The sequence below is a fragment of the Lepidochelys kempii genome, chromosome 21 (assembly GCF_965140265.1).
Source record: "Lepidochelys kempii isolate rLepKem1 chromosome 21, rLepKem1.hap2, whole genome shotgun sequence".
Taxonomy (NCBI): Eukaryota; Metazoa; Chordata; order Testudines; family Cheloniidae; genus Lepidochelys; species Lepidochelys kempii.
Genome location: NC_133276.1, coordinates 12629743 through 12648394, shown reverse-complemented (window position 1 = coordinate 12648394; position 18652 = coordinate 12629743). Strand labels below are relative to the sequence as shown.

General features: G+C 41.5%; 1 protein-coding gene across 3 annotated transcripts in view; it reads right to left on the bottom strand.

The window, feature by feature from the left end:
- STK38 (serine/threonine kinase 38) overlaps positions 1–18652 on the bottom strand; it is a 26489-nt gene extending 7837 nt beyond the window's left edge. For 2 of the 3 annotated variants that reach the window (XM_073319559.1, XM_073319560.1), the window contains exons 1-13: positions 18390–18652; positions 14668–14803; positions 12726–12777; positions 12448–12570; positions 11632–11715; positions 9143–9266; positions 7354–7508; positions 5941–6043; positions 3964–4025; positions 2916–3033; positions 2493–2616; positions 1133–1228; positions 695–789 (exon numbers count right to left, since the gene is read on the bottom strand). In XM_073319559.1, the coding sequence (XP_073175660.1) occupies positions 695–789; positions 1133–1228; positions 2493–2616; positions 2916–3033; positions 3964–4025; positions 5941–6043; positions 7354–7508; positions 9143–9266; positions 11632–11715; positions 12448–12570; positions 12726–12777; positions 14668–14798 (1267 nt within the window). In that variant the 5' untranslated portion in view covers positions 14799–14803; positions 18390–18652. The remainder of the gene's footprint in view (positions 1–694; positions 790–1132; positions 1229–2492; positions 2617–2915; positions 3034–3963; positions 4026–5940; positions 6044–7353; positions 7509–9142; positions 9267–11631; positions 11716–12447; positions 12571–12725; positions 12778–14667; positions 14804–18389) is intronic. The other variant, XM_073319561.1, reaches the window with a different exon arrangement.

Below are 18652 nucleotides of genomic sequence, written 5' to 3'. Positions count from 1 at the left end.
ACATAGAAGCTGTCATTACAAAACACATGGTGGAACCATCATTCGTTGATTAAAGCAGAGCCATTTTCGCCATGACACTAGAGAACGTTATAAAATTACACATATTAAGTCTCACAAATGTGCCCTGAGAAGCACTGCCACGTCCCAACTATACATTTCCATGGCAGTCATCACGCGTAACACCAGAGGAACCATCGTAGTCTTATTTGTACAAAAAGAGATGAACATTTTCTTTATAAAACACGTGTATCCGAAAAACTCAGGTAAGGCTATCAATGGCACTTCCATGAGGGATTTTTGGCTTTAATGCTACCACAAAATGTATTACACTAGTCGAGTGAGGAAGATAGGGGGAGGGAGAAAGATCTGACAGTTCTGAGTTTCGCTTTAGTTTGTGGGTTTAAGTCTGAAACTGCCCTCAAATCCCCTTACATCTAGATTTGCAGCAAATTCAGAGTCTGCTCCCACAAGTTTTTGCCTCCCTGTGATATCAGTGGAAGTTCTGTGCATGAAGGACTTGCAGAAGTGGGCCCACAGTTTGTAAAAGTTACCATTCAGCATTCCCCCTAAGCATTAGATGATTAAGGACTCTTATCCCGAACTTGCTATCAAGCCAGACTTGCAGAGTTTACTTTAACAGGAATCCTACATTATCATTATATGTAAAATAGTGACAAGAAGGGGAGATATTTACCTGTTGGTTTAAGGATATCTGATTCTGGAAAATCGTCAAAGTTTGAGGTGTCATCAATGCTTTTAATTTCTATTGATATTGCAGCAGGTCTCTCTCTGCCAAGAGCAACATTCTCAATATTAGGTTTTAAGGCAGGCAATGAATACATTCCATTTCTATAGGGACTCACAAAAAAAGCCTTGATCTGGATATGCTTGAACCTCAGAGAAGTCAGATGAGGATCTGAACCTCATCGCTGCCACGTAGGCCTGGTTATTTCACAGGCCTGGTTCCCTGCGTGTTCAAGTCAGAGCTGCCCATTTTACCATCACAGGCAAGTTTTTACTGTACCAGCACTTCTGACAAACCTAACAGTCTAATGTAATTAGACCACTGGATGGGAAATTAAACAAGGACTAGCTTTCTAGAAGGATGCTGACGTGTCTGGCAATGTCCTACCTGATATGCTCCCAGTCAACCCCTTCAAAGAAGGGGTTACCCTTGATTTCTTCAACACCAGGTGCACCAATTCTGTGCTCCCATTCACAGCAAAATCTGTGAAAGGAAGCATGAAAATAGTGAAGTGTTATATTTAGAAACAGTGAGTCATTTTAAACAGAAACTAGTATTTACATGTATGAAATTGTAACGGAAGGATAACGATAAGAGCTCTTATTTTAAAAGTAACACACCAACCATACTGAGGAATGTTAAGGCTGTGATAGAATATAGGGAATTTACTTTCAAGGATAATATGCCCTTTCATCCAGGACCAGCAGAGGGCAACAGTACACACAAAAGCATGTACATTTCACTTTTGTATTGAGACCAGATTAAAAACCGATCCGAGACATTATATACATAGTTAAGACTAAAGAGCAAAATGATTGCACATTCTCTTTCACAAGCCCAGCTCAATGTGCACGGAATAGGTTTATAAATCAAACTCTACACACAAATAGTGTCAGACACTTGCCTGTTGCATTACAATGGTGGGTCTGGAAAACAGTTTGAGACACTTCCAAGGAGGTTTGTAGGGAATTTATTCCCTAAACTGAGTCTGAGTTTCAGTGTGTATGTTTGCCTTGGTTTAGACAAAGACAAAATGTTTCTGGGTTGGTGATTGCTTTTTGTGGAACGCATAAAGGCTGATGGGGCGTTAACAGCCTTAAGGCAGATATGTATCATATGGAAGCAAAGTGGGTAAACCTTATTTCAGACAGGAGTTTGCTTGGATAGACTATTCAACTCCCAAAGGAATTTAGATCACTCATGAGAAGTGTTTAAATACATAGGATGGAAAGCCAGTAATTCTAACCTGCTATCCTAACAAGCGTAAGCCTATTTCAAGGACATCCTTTGCCAATATAAACAGAAAGGGTCCATACAGCCAGTTAATACAACTCAACATTCTCATTCTGTGTTTCCTTCAAGTGGAGATTCAATTTCTGAAGAATTCAGGGGCACAGGAAATGGGGGACGAAGACATGTGAGAGGCAAAAAAAGCTACGAGATGAGGTTCTCCCAAACATAAGCATTTTACAAGAGCCCCCATTAATGCAGTTCTTTAAGGGCTCCCAATTTAAATGACAGTGAACCACCATGAATTTGATGAGAAAAATATTTGATTAGCAACCTTCGTAGTCAATACATAAATGCGACAAATGCATCACCTTAAACTTTGAAGCACCCATTGTCTCATTAGGCAAGTTGTAAGAGAGGTGTTTCATGCAGTTTGTAGGATGAGAAAATTCATGACATGTAACAAGTGGCACCACACTACAAGCTTGGTCAGCTGCAGCAATTGACTGACTGGTACCTTAGAATAAGATCCTTTGCTTTCTCAGAGATTGGAACTTCCGGGGGGAAGGTCAGAGTCTCTTTCCAGTTCATCACTTTCTTATACGTTTCTTGAGGGGTCTCAGAACAGAAAGGGGGATAACCTAAAAGAGAAAATACACTCCTGCAATGAAGTAAAGAGTAATTTATGGCTACTAAAGCTTAAATTGAACTAATTTAAAGTCACCAGGGAGAAAAAACAGCAATAACTGCATTTGGGTTACAAGATAGCAGTTTAAAAAAATTCAGGTGAACAGCAAACTGGAGAAAATTGCTTAATGTGAAAATGGGCACTAAGTGTGAAGGTGTGCCAGCAAAGATAAACGAAGCCATGAAAAAGTGAACTTTGACTCTGCTATGAATTTAACATATACTCCAGGTTTGTGCATTGCTCGTTTCTTACCAATTAACATCTCGTACATGATGACCCCAAGTGACCACCAATCACAAAGCTTGTTGTAACCCGTCTGCATGAAGACTTCAGGAGCGATGTAATCTGGAGTTCCCACAGTGGAGAAGGCCTGAAATTGAATGGCTTCAGTTACACATTTTGAGAGAGATCCCGACAGACAAGTGACTGAGAAATCTTCACAGGACCAGAGGGCTCGAACAGAACCCACACAGACAACTTATTCAAACTAAAAGATGACTTTTTTTTTTAAAATAAGATCCCATATGCTATCAAGATACCATTAAAGTGAGAGCAGTGAAAAAACACTATTGTAGGGGAAGGGAATAAAACCTGTTTAAATGCTGCGGCTCTATTCTTACAGAAGATAGACTGTTAGAAACATTTCAAGTGAGATTAAGAAAGAGATAAATAATACTGTTTAAAAGTCTTTGTAGGAAGCTGTTCCTCCGGCCCCTAAAGAGGCAAAAAGGCTAAACACAAATTGCAGTATAGCCCTAGTTCACACTGGAGACTTGGCTCATGTTCATCTCTAGCATCAGCACTGCCAAGTAACACGTGATAGATGCAAATCTAATCACTGAGTTTCTCTACCAGATCCAGCTAGACTTGGGCAGATTTTATTGTTTACGAAATCTGCACAGTAAAATCACCACTATGTGCCTCAATCTGCTTTGTCCAGTTCTCTTAAGGCATCACAGTCTGGGTATGGGCTAGAAGTCTCCCCAGAGGCAATGTTATATTGGAAGTAGCTAAGAACTTGGCTAGTTTTAGCCATAATTGCACCAGAAAAAGCAACAAGCCATGGTGGTTCTCTATCTTAAGCATAAAAGTCACCAGAATTTTACAGATGGACAAACAAGAGTTATTTCTTTTTTAAAGCCCAACTGCACAGATCTTTCACAGTACTTCAGAGAAGTGCCCTGAGAGTTTTGAAAAGTGTCACGGTATAAATGCTGGTCATTTTTAATATCAATCAGCCAACCCACTTGCATCTCAGAGCTCACCCATGAGCATCTGTAGACAGAGGGACTGCACTTACCAACTGACGTCTATTTCTCTTCCATGTTTCTGCTTTCCTTTTGGAATTCATGTTCTGGAAAGCTAAAGAGGACCAGAACACACAGACATCAGTATTGCTCATTTCGCTTTTCTTTTCCACTTTTTATCCATGATAAATAGCCCCACTTGAAGTTATACATAGAGGGACAGAGTTACTCCTAGCTCATCTGTAGCTTCCAGACCCTGCCACTTGACAGTCTGCCAGCACTAGACACTGCTGCATTCTTTGCACTAAAGTTAAAATTCTGTAAGCACTTCCATTAGACATCCATGTTTTCAGAAGTTTATAACTCCAGGAACAAAATACTCACTTCAAGATGACTACATTTAAAAGATTAGATTCTGATCTCACTTACATCCATGTACATCTGGAATAAATCTCATTAATCCAACAGAGTTAGCTCAGCTTTAAAATGATGTAAAAGAGATCACAACCCAACCTCTACTCTCTGTAAAGTTCCAAACAAATCTATTCACACACGGTATATGCTTTTGTTTGCTGAAGGCAAAATAAAGACATTGATGTCTGAGGGTCTTTTCGTCACTCACATAGCATAGGCCCAACTAGTTAAAAAAGCCTAGATTGGGTACTTGGGCCTTAACTGCTTAGTAAAACCCTATCTCTGATGACAGGCATGTCAGGTATGGTCAAGTTATGGTATTTTACAGCGCAAGCACTCAAGCTACTGTGCAACACAGGAACAGGAGGGACAATATAGGTCAACATTTTCTTTGCATCCATCTCTTCTCTGCGAATTCAGTTCAGAAAAGCTGTTCTCAGATTGAGAGCCCTGGAGACTGACGTCCTCTCTGTCCACAGAGCAGGTAAAGCAGAAGCAGCAGCAGCGCCAGCTTCCCAACACTGCCCTCCTATCATGCCTCAAACCTGATCTGAAGGGACCATCTGTAAAGGACAGAGGGGTGTTCAGTCTCTACAGCTCAGAGAGGCCAAAGACAGACTGCCAAAAACGGGTCAGTTAGTACTAACTATGTTGGTGGTTTTTGTAATGTGTACTCCTGTTCACCAGGAATTGGACTCACAGTGGTGTCAATCATTTCAATGAAACTATTTTGAGATAGCCAAGACCCTGACTACTAACCATAAATGTTAGTTAATTGGGATCTCAAAGCCTCTGATCAGGAGGAACTGTTTCTTTTAAAAGCACTGGGGTGAATATATCAAAAGCCTCTTTACTAGTCACACATCCTCACCACGGAGAAATAGCCAAGAGAAAGTGACTGCCTCCTTTTTTTCAAGTAATATATGAAAGAGGAGCTAGCAACTACAGAATCATATCAAGATCTAGCACAGAAGCATTTACATTGGTGTTGCTGCAGAGGGAAACTGACTAGAAACTGAAGTGAACAAAGTTTTCTGTTTCTTCCTAAGGACCTAGCTTCAGGAGAGTCTGCAATTTCCTATCATTCTGGTGCTATGTTCCAGCTCTTCTTGCGAAACAATTTTAAAGATTTAGATTCTGGGGATGTGCATTCCCAAAAGTTAAAATATCTCCATGCCTCCACATGTGCTATGGCAGGGCTGGCCACGTTAGTCCTGTGTGCTGCTACTGTGCCATCTGCTAGCAGTCCTTGCTACAGTACATGCAATGAGCCTACCGTGTAGTACATCAAGGGAAGGATAACGTGAGACTGGAAGGAAGGAGCTAGCTTATCGGAAAGGTAAATGCTTATATTTACATAAATATCTTGGTAAGTAGCAAAAATAAAAGAAGTGCACAGTGCAGAAAGAGCAAGAGGGAAGCTGCAGTTTAACAGGGACTAATGTGCCACATATACCATTCACCCTTTTATCCCCAAACCCTCCACACAGGCAGGATTCATTAGATCCCTAACAGCAGCTTTCCACCACTGTGTTGAAATCAGTCCTCTTCGGAATTTCTAACGCCATTCCCATAGGAGAGAATGTAAGTGCTGGTACTGATGACAGAGAACTTACTGAAATCACTCGGAAGACTGTGGTTCAAGTTCCTGTAGAATTCCGTTCGGTGAGCCTTCTTTAGCCCAGTGCAGAGACCGAAATCTGATAGTTTCACATGGCCCTAGAGATGCGGAGACCCAAAATGCAGAAGAAATACAAGACATCCACCCAAAGAATAGAGTTATTTACCCATTTATTTCATATGACAAAACACCAAGCATATTTATTATCTTGCTCTAGCCTACAACTGGTATGAGATATTGAACAACCCTAGGGATAATTTTCTGCACTGCCACACAGTGGATGTGATTCAATTTCCAGTAACGTTCCCAATACCTGTTTACTTTAATGGGAGCTGAAGGCACTTCCCCTTGCAGGATCAGCCCCATAGTCCCTTGAGGGAGAATATTGACCACCCCAGATAAGAACAAAGCGTTTCCAGGAGCAGTGCTGTCTACTCCTCTGTTAGAAAGTGGATGAGTCATGGGCGGACTTGCTAAGACACAGGATATTCCACAAAGAAAAATGTTACTCTGCCCAGTGCTTGAATTTGTCTTATCCACAGTGCAAGGCAGCAATGACTTTCAATGTGAAGTTCTTTTTTGAGCCTAAAAATGGCATATTATATCCTAAACTTGCATGACTCTGTAAAGATCTGCTCCAATCGGAGCACTTCATTATAGTTTGGAATTAACAGAAGTAGGTAAATTCTTCTTGCCAGCAAATTTGTCCCAGACAAGGTAAGTAGAAAAATATAAAATTTTACTTAGCAGTAGTAAGGTATTGAAACACCCCAACTTCCTGGGTACTACCTACTATAAATACATACAAGTAAACAGGTATCCTGACCAGTCTGGAGAAAGATTTTGAGAAGAGCTAATGAGACCGGAAGCCTAATGAATCAGCAACATCCCCACACTTGGTGTAAACATACTACTCAATATTTGGTGAACACACGCAAAGCAGATGTCAGACCCAAAGGAAACGTCTTAGACTAAGGAGGAAGAAATGAAACCAAAAGATGGCTTTAAAACAGCACTGAAAACCACCAAGATCAGTTCAAACAACTGCCACAGGAGAGCACTCTGTAAATAAGGTACTGTCAGCTGAAGACTAGATTGAGGTCGCTTCACTTCTATCAGGACAATGGAAAATATCCTCTGCAAGGGTAAGAAATTGAAGGTTAACTAACCGATAGTGCCATCTATCATAGCATTCTGAATTCTAAGTTACCCAGTATATCTGCTGCTAACCCAAACGTCACCTAGTTGTTAAGGTAATATCCTTTGTTGGACCAATTTCTGTTGGGGAGACTCTCCCCAACAGAAATTGGTCCAATAAAAGATATTACTTCGCTCACCATGTTTCTGTCATATCCTGGGACCGACATGGCTACAACAACACTGCATGCAGTGGTTAATATATTTGTACCTTACTATCCAAGAGGAGGTTATCTGGCTTGATATCCCGATGGATAAAACCAAGCTGATGAATGGAGTCAATGGCTAGCACAGTCTCCGCAATATAAAACTGAGTCTCTTCTTCGGTTAGGGTGTCTTTTTTCATCAACAGTGTCATCATATCACCTAGAAAAAGTCAGCCACCACAAACAGCAGAAGTAAATACAAACTGATAATTAAGCCCTAGCCTCTTAGTAACATATGTCACCAAAGCTAATAAATAAGACATCCATTTTACATTTCAGTGAATGTAGACAGTTTTTATGAAACAATTATATTTTGTACATTGTGGATTCACAAACACCCAAGAAATGCATATAGAAGTGTAATTAGTTCTTCGCTCAGCTACAGTCGAGCCTGTTGATGCTCATTAGTTTGTTCAGTTGAAAGAGTATTTAGCAATTAGATTATGAAAATAAAGCTTCAATAGAATGCCAGTTCTTTGGGGCAGGGACCATGACTACCAGTTTGTTTGTACCCTGATTGAGGCTTCAGGTTGCTAGCACAATACAGATACATAAATTTAAGATGTACACTATCTTAGATTTTTAAATTAACCTAGATTCCACGCAATGTCTTCTCTCGGTGACATCACAAATAGAATGATCACAGGCCATCAGCTGGCGCTAACAGAGAATGTCAGCTTGACATTGTTTAGTGATGTAAAGCCACATACAGGAATTTGTTGGTGGCAGGTATTAAGACATCCAATTTTATAGAAACCCAGTAGACCCAAACTAATTTGTACTAATCACCAAGAGACTCACTGAAATACTAGATTCTGTGAATTAGCGAGTAGATGAAATTTAAAAGGATATGCCAAATGCGTGTTGGTTCATTATAATTTTAGTTTAGTTTTCATTAAAGACTTGATAACATACCAAATAATGTTATAAAGTAATGGATATAAAAAAGCCTCACTACAATAGTCAGTTATATAGTTGTCACTGAGAAGTGAAGAGAGACTGTCTTGTGAGCGTGTAAACTATTGTGTGCTATTTAGCAAGCCTCTACTGCATTTTATTTTGTGTCAGTCTATCTGAGAGTTTCTGTCTCAGTTATAAAACATCCAATTAGCAAAAAGGTGAACTGTCTGATAGAAATGTCCCACAAACCAAAGTTAGCTATGGACAACCACACACAAGATCTGGACCTTAGATAACAATTCTGCAGCCAGAAACACATTTAGCAAGAACAGACTGCATTACTGCACAATGTCAGGTCTGAAGTCAATCATTTGGTTTCAATAGTCAAATCATGTTTTCCGTATAACCCAGCAAGATTTCAGTATAACCTTCTTGCTAGTGAACTCCAGTAGTTTCAGCACTCAAGAGTTAACCTTTAAAGCTCTTCTTTGCAGACAAGAGGTTTCTGATGCAAACCAACTACAAGAAAAGAGTTAGAAAACTGAAAGCTGTTAAGGTTCTAAGAAGATAGATGTCAGACTGTGAAGATAAGGCTTGACAGAACATCTAGGTCAAGTTTGCAAGCATCTGTACCTAAGCATGAATGCAAAAGCCCCATGGTACAGACAGGTAACTTTGGGCCTGACCCTGTAAGGTGCCAAGCACCCTCATTCCCCAATGAAGTCACCAGACATTAAGAATGGCTCAGTTCCCTGCAGGATCAGACCCAAGACAACACTGTAAAGCAATTACACGTGTACAAATACCAGTAACAAAGACAGACAAGATTTGTTATATAGCCAGAAGACGGCCACAGAACAAAACGAAAGGGACCTTTTGATCTCAGGTAATTACCTCCAGGCAGGAACTCCATGATAAGGTAGAGGTTTAACTTATCTTGAAAACTATAGAACATTTTCACAACCCACAAACTGTCTGCCTCCACTAGAATGTCCCGCTCCGCACGAATATGGCCAACCTAGGGTATATGTATGCATGTGATTAATTATTACATTTATTATGTTTTATTAGACGCATTTATCTTCACACACAATTCAAACACTGTTTTGAGGGGATTGAAAGACTGAATATGCAACTGTCAAGTCTCTACACGAGGAATGGAAATACTAGCCCGTCTCAATACTTTCATCACTGGATATTTTCACGTATTAAAATAGTGTGACAGGTTTTCAGGCAATTATAACTTTTGAAGACTGCAACAGCTTAAAAAATTATGCTTCTGAGAATGAACAGGCAGAAAACCTTACTAAAGGTCACTGCCATTCTTTCATATGCTTTGTTTGGAATGTACCTACTGAATAAATTCCTTAGGATTCTGACTCAATCTGACCCCTCAGTGCATAGATCCGAAGATCCTTTATGTTCAAAGGTTTCAACTGTAAACCTTAATGACACGTTTTTGTTCTGAGGATCTTTGAAAAAATTATCAAGTTACATCAGTAGATCTACTAACTGCAAAGGGAATGTTTGCGTAAGTAACTGTTCACCAATATAAGCAAAGGGTTCACAATATGACCCTAGTTTTAATGGCAATTGAAGGGCTCGATCCTAGAAACACCACCTTAAGTAGCGTTTGCTACTACAATTAGTCCAATTAAATGCAGTCAGCAGGACTATTGACAGTAGCGAACACTATGTCTAGTAGTGAATGGTTGCATGATCAGGTCCTAAAGAGGTCTTTGTCCTCATCCATTGGAACAAAAGACGAGTAACACCGTAGCGTGTAACTCAACCCACTGCATACAACTATGCAGCAAATTTTCATGGAGAAAAATAATCCCATTTTACCCTAGATGACCATTTATATATACACCTACTATACCTATAAAAAATGGATCCCCTCCAAGTCAGAAGTGCAGCTGTGGCTAGGGTAGTATGGAGAAGCTTGTCTTACAGCTACCTGCTTTATACCTGGACTGTAGACAAACAGAGCACTTCAACGTCTAATATTGTTACTTCCTTAACCTTCACATGGAAAAGAGAACATTGATTGAATTATAGATATGATGAAAATACACATTCGATTTTGAGGTGCTTATTATACAAGATAAACTACTTACTATCTGAGTTAAAATATCTGCTATATTAAGAGCACTAACTAAAACATGCACAAAGGGTACTAACTACAGTTCAGAACAGTTAACATCTAGCAGATGAGACGTGGATATTTCATGACTGAGATTGGGAGTCAAACCCAGGTCTCAAAACACATCAGTGCAGGCCCACTCACCAAGCACTGACTTTCAAAATTGCTATGCAAAGACAAAGAGGTCAAGAACGCAATGCTATTTTTTCAACGAATACTTTTAAAAGACAAAAGTTAATTCAGGAATTACTGCCTACAAAAACATTGCTTCCTAGATGAACTCCAGTGCCGAAGGTGGACTGATTAGTTCAGACTAATATTCCCAGAAGGGCTATCAAAGATATAATACAATCATTCAGAGATTGGCATTAATATGAAAAGTGCCACTACTTTGGAGGTCCTGCGAGTGAGTCTGAAGGATTCATGCAGTTCCAGCAACTGATATTTACAATTAAATCCATTAGACATGCTAAATCAGGATGAAATCAGACTTGCAGTAAGCCAGCACTCTGAAGATTGTATTGAGAGTTCACATACATATCTTTGGTTTCAAATGGTAACATAATATCACAAAATGCAGAAAGAGGAACATGATCAGTTGCAATACAAGTGTTCCTCTGTTGCTGTTTAGAGGAAAACTGCTAATTTCCTACACCTTGCTTCTCCATGTTTTCAAATGGAAACAGAATGTTCAGTCACACTCTATATCTGATCACCATGCCTCTTGTGAAAAGCCAGTACAACTGAAACCTTCATCAAGAAATTGACCAAGGTTGCAGAGACAATGAATTTTTTTTAAATGCTGTTTTGAACATGTGAATACATACATATTAACTAATCACTGATAAAAATAGATAAAGAAATATATTAAGTGAAAGCTATATTTTTCCTCATGACCACATAAAAGTTATGTAATTTCTCAAGAGTCTTCCAGAAAGAGTTACAATAAGGCTGAAATGTTCTAAGCGCTTTAGGGAAAACTGAGTATCCAAATCGAAGGCAGGTTGGAAAGTCAAAAAAAAAAATCCATCCACACCCCCTTAGCAGTTTTTAGCTAGCAAAATCTAAACCATATGTTGCAGTGATTATTCTTTAGTTTTTTTGGTTTTTTTTTTTTTTTTAAATATAGGCCCACTTTTGTCCCCCAGGAATCTGAGTTTGCAATGGAGCAGAAAAAAAAGATTTTAAAAAGAGGCAGAGCTACTAGAATTGCTATTTGAAAATTAATAGTAATCACCTGCTCTTTTTCAAGCATGTCAGCTTTGCGTAGTATTTTCATCGCATATACATGCCCTGTGTCCTTCTTCTGGACAAGCCGCACCTTCAAGTTTTGCAAAAATATGGAGTCAGAAACACATCCTTATCCCCCCAACTTTTCCAGGTTTCTTTTACAGTATTCTGGGTACCATACCCTAAAAGCAAACATTTAACTTCTATTTTGCAAAGCAGAATCAGATTATAAGGACAACTAGCACTAACTGTCTTATGATATGGTAATGGGATACAGAGCCAGCTACCTCTAGGACACCAGATCACTGTAACAAAGAGGATACCATTTGATATCATTTGGCAATCTGTAACATGAAACAAGTTGGTTGGTCAAAACCCAGTTTAGTGGGCAAGTTTCTATGTCATGAAAACCCATTATTAAAGGCCCTTTGGCATGCAGTTTCTGCTATCACTGCATCCCATTACTACAGGGCCAGGATGGAGGCACACTGGCACAGCAGCGTCACACCGGCACTGCTACTGTTATATCTGTTCTACAGATAGAGGGGCTTTCCAAGGTTGCCAGCCAAGCCCATTTCACCAGCATTTTGGTCCTTTTAAAGATGTGGAGTTTTGCTTGTTTGTTTAATACAAACTAGCACTGACTACATATAAAGTCTGATGCATTTTAATGTCAAACTTTAAACAAAGATTCAGCAGTGATTATTGTGTCATTTGGCTTCAAATTGCACTGTTCTGATCTTTTAAAAAGTCTTTTCAAAAGCATTCCAGTCCCTATAATGCTACTACAGTTTTATTCAGTAATCAGTTGCTCTGTTCTTACCTCTCCAAATGCTCCTCTGCCTATTACTTTTAAGGATTCAAAATCTTCCAAACCAAGTCTTGTTCTCTTTAACCGAAGAAACTCGGTTTCCTTTCGGGCATGTGCGGACCTCCTGATTCTCTTCTAGTGTTTGTTTTAAAAAGAAAGCCATACGGTTTATGAGATTCCATAATGAAGTTCTCATCTGGATCATACTGAACCAATCAGAGAGGTTACTAAAGGTATGACTATGGGTTACTTATATTATCTAACCAAAAAACTTGTTTTCTGTTCATTACCTCTTCATCTTTTAAACCTTCCTCTTCCATCACTTTTTCTAGCTTCTTCTGTCTGGAAGAAAAAAAAGAAAAAAAAAGCAATGAAAAAAATTCTTGTTTAGTTCTTCAGAAAATCCTATAAAAAGCACAGATACTTTCAACACCTGGAAGTGTTGTCTAGAACTAAGTCAGCGGACTAGGAATTTGGATTCAATATGGAAGTGTGAAGAATCAGAGTTATGGAAAGATGCTGGTCTCTCCAGTTTTAAGCTCAAGCTTACCTTTCCAATAGAAGTCCAACTTCACCCTCTATAACTTTGCTCATCTAAACCAGTCTGCCTGAAATTTCACATGCCTTATTTTATGCAAGGATGGTCTGGTGGCTACACCTGGACTGAGGAAATCTGAGTTCAAATCCTGGCTCTGCCACTAGCTTCCTGTGTGACACCAGAGAAGTCACTTAGTTTCACTGTACCTCAGTTCCCCTTCTGTAAAATGGGTCATATAATTCCCTACCTACCTAGAGGTGTTGAAAGAATAAATTCATTAATGTCTATGAGATGCTCAGCTACCTTGGAGATGCGGCCATATTTGTACCTAAACTGATATTAATGGTTTTCTCCCTTAAAATATGGACACATTTACAACCTTAATTCCACTTTTTTCCCCCCCTTTTTGGTTCAAGGAAGGTAATCTCTATTTTTGTTGTTCAGATTTATCTTTGGCCACTGCAGGAAAAATTCCTACATTAATTATGTTCTGAGCTTCCTGATGGCCTTTTCAGCATCATATTATACAAATGCACTGAAGAGTTCCTGTTCAATATGCAAGTCATTCTTTGCAAGATCCTTTTCCAGCCTCCAGATGCCACTAAGCAACTGCTGGGGTATGATAACATTTTAGCCCAACATCTCTATCATGTATACTGAAATTGCTCCCCCCTTATTTAGGCACCTAGGAAGTACGATTTGCTCACCATCTCTCTCTAACACCCCACTCAAATACCAAATGTGAATTTCCGCAGCAGTAGTGCTCAGCAGGACCAAGCAATGTTGAAGCTTTTTCCAACATTAAGCGTTTACAGGAAGCCTTTCTGAAAATTCTGGTTATAGGCCTATTCTTGTGACATGCTCACCACACTGAAGTCTCACTGAATTTGATGGAAGTTTAGGGTGCTCAGCACCTCTGAGAATCTGGCCCACAAAGAGAAAATACAGGTTTCCAAGGATATTTAAGGAATTTATCATATCTCATCTATCGAAGCCTATTAGATTCCTCCCGCCTATGAGTTAGTCAAGTTAATGTTAAATTACAGTCTTTACAGCAGCTGCTTGCCGCCTTTGAACAAGTGAATTTCCCTTTATCAGAGGGCTGCATCATAAACTGTAACAGAAAATGAAGCTGAAACCACATGACTTCATAAAACTACAAGAAATGTTAAAAGGGAATAAAAATCAAAAGGAGCAACAGTTGAAAGAGTAAGTATTTGTAGAGACTGGCCTCTTACTTTACTGCTTAAATGAATCTAAGCTAAATATACAATTGGGTTTCCACTAAGATATATTGAGTCAAATAGACACATTGTCAAGATTTAAGTTTGAAAGGAAAATGTTTCAACTGATTTCATCAAAGCATGCTCAACAAAATGGCTTTTTTTAAAATTGCTCAGCAATGGAATAATGGATTTAAGAGCAGATATTCTGAATCAGAAAAACATCTTCTTTTAATTTACAATAATGTCCTCTAGCTAACCATTTTTACTCATCAACATCATATTTGAGAAACTCAGATAAGTAAGGTAGTTAATAGCAAGGCCTAAGGTAACATTAAGGTAAGTTAAATTTGAGCTACAATTTACTAAATAGCACCTGCTCAAATGGGACCTCAAGTTAAACAATCATGCCACTAGTTTCCTTTCACTTCTACACAGACGCACTTTCCATCTCCCAACTGGGATTTTTACCTCATTTCGCGTTCTTCATGTTGTGCTATGAGATTACTATAGAAGTTTTCTAATGTCACTTTTGTCATTGTAACTCGCTCCTTGGTGTGGTTACTCATGGATGAACAGGGTGTTGGACCCGTCATTGCCATGGCTACTAGAAAAGGGGGAAAAAAAGGGGAAAAAAATACATTTGACATTATTAATGACAATAAAACATGAAAGCAAGAATTCTGACCAAATAACTGACACTCAACTACATTAGACGCTGGAATTAAGAATCCAGACTGAAGTTAATATTTCATATAGTTTTAATATTTAAGTTATCAGAGAGAGAAAAACGATAGACTAGTTGTCTAAACTGGGCACCATCAGTTAATGAGAGAGTCTGAAGGGAAGAGGGTTACAAAATAAAAGGTACAAGTCAGGCTTCCTGTTTTTGAACAGCATTCAAAAAGAGGGAAGGAAACTTGACAAATATTATGCCTCAAAAACCACATTTTAGGCAGTATTGAAAATGTTTTGTACTTCACCCAATCTATTCTCCTAATCTTGTAAAACTGTTAGGCATGAAAAACCCACCCCGAGACTCCCAGTCAGGGGTGCCTTTTTCTTTTACACTTCGAGAAACAAGGTACCTCTACGTTTGTCAGTCACATGCAGAGCCCCTTATTATGAAACTTACCAGGAGCCAAAATATTAAATGGATGTGTGGAGCAGCTGAAGACAGACAAATTTGCTATTTTTAGCTACTTTTGCAATTAGGGTCTCCCACTGTAGCAGACATTTCCACAAACAGCCTGCCAAAATCCAGATAGATAATTACCTCTAAACAAGTACGAACTTAAAAAATAAAAATGATCTTGAGGGGTTTTTTTGTTTTGTTTTTTTTGGGGGGGGTTAAGTATACTGCATCTACATCTTAAATTAAATTAAAAATAAAGTTTAAGAAAAACACAAAAGCTAGCCGATTCCATGTTATGGTTCAAATTCAGGGCAAGATCCTAGCTTGTTTATTGTAAGAAACAATAAGTAAAATGTAATGTATATAAAATATACAAGCTCTTTGAACAATTTAAGACAGTGTTTTCATTGAAAAAAGGAGTACTTGTGGCACCTTAGAGACTAACAAATTTATTTGCGCATAAGCTTTCGTGAGCTCACAAAAGCTTATGCTCAAATAAATTTGTTAGTCTCTAAGGTGCCACAAGTCCTCCTTTTCGTTTTGCAGATACAGACTAACATGGCTGCTATCGAAAACCTATTTTCATTGAGGTTTTCTAGTGGCAATATAACCCAAAAGAGCAAAATTCCCATGGCTGGAACACAGCCCTAGAAGTCAGAGATAAAGACAGAGGTATCATTTAGAGACACTATCTCATTTATAGGGCTGCAGGTTTGGCAGGGTGCAGAAAAAGTCATGCATACTGTGACTTCTCTGTTTGTCCATGAGGCTCGAGGGGGGTGGGGCATGGAGGGTGGTGCAGAGGGAAGGCCCAGGTGGAGGAGTTGGATACGGAGCCCACCTCACACTCACTCCACAGCAGCAGCTCCTGTGCGGCTGGGCCCAGCTCCCCACTCTGGGCACGTTGCAGCACTACTTACTCAAATCTGGCCCTGCTGCCTCTCTCCCAATCACAATGAAGTGGAGGCAAGGCCAAACGAGAGCAAGTGGCGCTGTGACTCCATGCACCAAGTCGCAAGACCTGGAACAGGGAGCATGGCCCAGCCCCATGGGACACAGGAGCCACCGCTGTGTCCCTGGTGAGTGCAAGGCAGGCTCTCTCTCTCCAGCCCCCTCCTACCTCCACTCCCCCTGGGCCTCCTCTCCTCACAGAGCTAGGATTAGGGTTTCCATGCCAGGGCCAAGGGTGCTGCTATAAGTGGTTGGTGCTCCCTCATTTATCAGGGCATTTTTAATTTAAAAAACAAAATCCCAGAGCAGTCACGAAACCCTGACTTTTATTAAAGTTACAGTGACTGCTCCATAAATTTTAATTCTAAAAAATGAAGTGACAAATCTGAAATCCGAGGCACCACAGGTGTGCATGGCCCTATAGATAACAAAAAATGGCAGGCCCCAAAGACCTTATAATAGAAGCTATTTTTATTTGACCTGTTAGACATCTTCTCTTTCTTCAAAGAACACAGGCAACGTAGGGACTGTTGAGGAACTTTTGTTGTATTTTTGATGAAGTTATTTCTTTAAAAAAAAACAAACCAGCTCAAAGTGACACTATCTGAATTAGAAAGGACAGATTCTCTCTATACACAGCACTTCAAGAGCGTGCCGATCCGGTATCTGTGTACTGTAAGCACATTTACATCACTCACATTGATTATGCTAAAAGAAAAGGAGTACTTGTGGCACCTTAGAGACTAACCAATTTATTTGAGCATGAGCTTTCGTGAGCTACAGCTCACTTCATCGGATGCATACCGTGGAAACTGCAGCAGACTTTATACACACACAGAGAATATGAAACAATACCTCCTCCCACCCCACTGTCCTGCTGGTAATAGCTTATCTAAAGTGATCATCAGGTTGGGCCATTTCCAGCACCAAATGGCTGGGAGGAGGTATTGTTTCATATTCTCTGTGTATATATAAAGTCTGCTGCAGTTTCCACGGTATGCATCCGATGAAGTGAGCTGTAGCTCACGAAAGCTCATGCTCAAATAAATTGGTTAGTCTCTAAGGTGCCACAAGGCCTCCTTTTCTTTTTGCGAATACAGACTAACACGGCTGTTACTCTGAAACCATTGATTATGCTACTAGTTCCTATTTCCCAGAAAACCATCCAGTGACAAAGCCGGGATTGGGTGGCAGATAAAGGGAGGGGGAGGAAAACAGACAACTGTCCCCCACTCAAATGCAATTATGCATGTGTGAAGTTTGATAAAAGGGAGATTTCAGAGTAGCAGCCGTGTTCGTCTGTATTCGCAAAAGGAAAAGGAGGACTTGTGGCACCTCAGAGACGAACCAATTTATTAAGGGAGAGCGCGCGCGTGCCTCTATTTATCTATACAACATGGTCAGTGCAGGCGCCCCGCCACCACGGCTCAGCCTGGACTGGGAAGGACCACCTTGATGACCCAGAGGAGACGGCCCATTTGGCCGTCCGCTGGCCGTAGGATGACCAGAGAGCAAGTGTGAAAAATGGGGACAGGGGGCCCCAGGGCGCCCACATGAGACAAAGCCCCAAATATCAGGCCGGTCCCTGTAAAATCGGGACACCTGGGTCCCCCCCGGCTGGCGGTGCCGCCCACAGGGCGAGCCGGGGGCCGTAGGAGCCGCTCGAGGGGGGGGCAGTAAAAGGAGCCCGCCCCGGGACGCGCCTTGTGACCCCGGCCCTGGGAGCTCAGCCCCGCAGCCCGGGCCAGGCCGCTGCCCACCCGGGCGCCCTGTTCGGCGAGAGGCCGGCAGGCCCCTCACGCCCGGCGGCTGGGGCAGCTGCAGGCTGCTCTGCCACAGGAGCGAGGGGCTGAGCCCGCCAGGGGCAGCCAGCGCGGCCTCCAGCTGCCCGGGGGCCTGGGCGCGGGGGGGGGGGAGGGGAAGCCGGGGGGGGGCAGGAGCTGAAGGGGAGACCGGGGGGGGGGCACAGGCCGGGAGGGAGGATGCAGCGGCAGACTGGGGGGGGGGGTGCGGGAGGCAGCGGGGCCGAGGCAGCTCCCCCCGAGGGGAGGGGGCCCGTCACCGGGGCAACAAGCTGAGGGGAGGGGGGGCCGGGGGAGTCACTTACCGGAGCCCCCCGCGGGGCGGAGATGGGGGCGCGGACCCAGCCCCTCCTCAGAGCCGGAGACTCGCTCCTCACTGGGACGGGCGGGGGGGGGGATGGGGGAAGGGATCGGGGTGCGTCGCTACCGCCGCCCCCCCAGCGCTCTCCGCACCGCCACTCACGGAACGGACGGCGCCGCGGACGGGACAAGACCAGCAAGCCTCCCCCCCCCTTCCCGGAGACTTCGACGACGTTGCGCATGCGCCGCCGCCCTCTCAGCGCCCAGT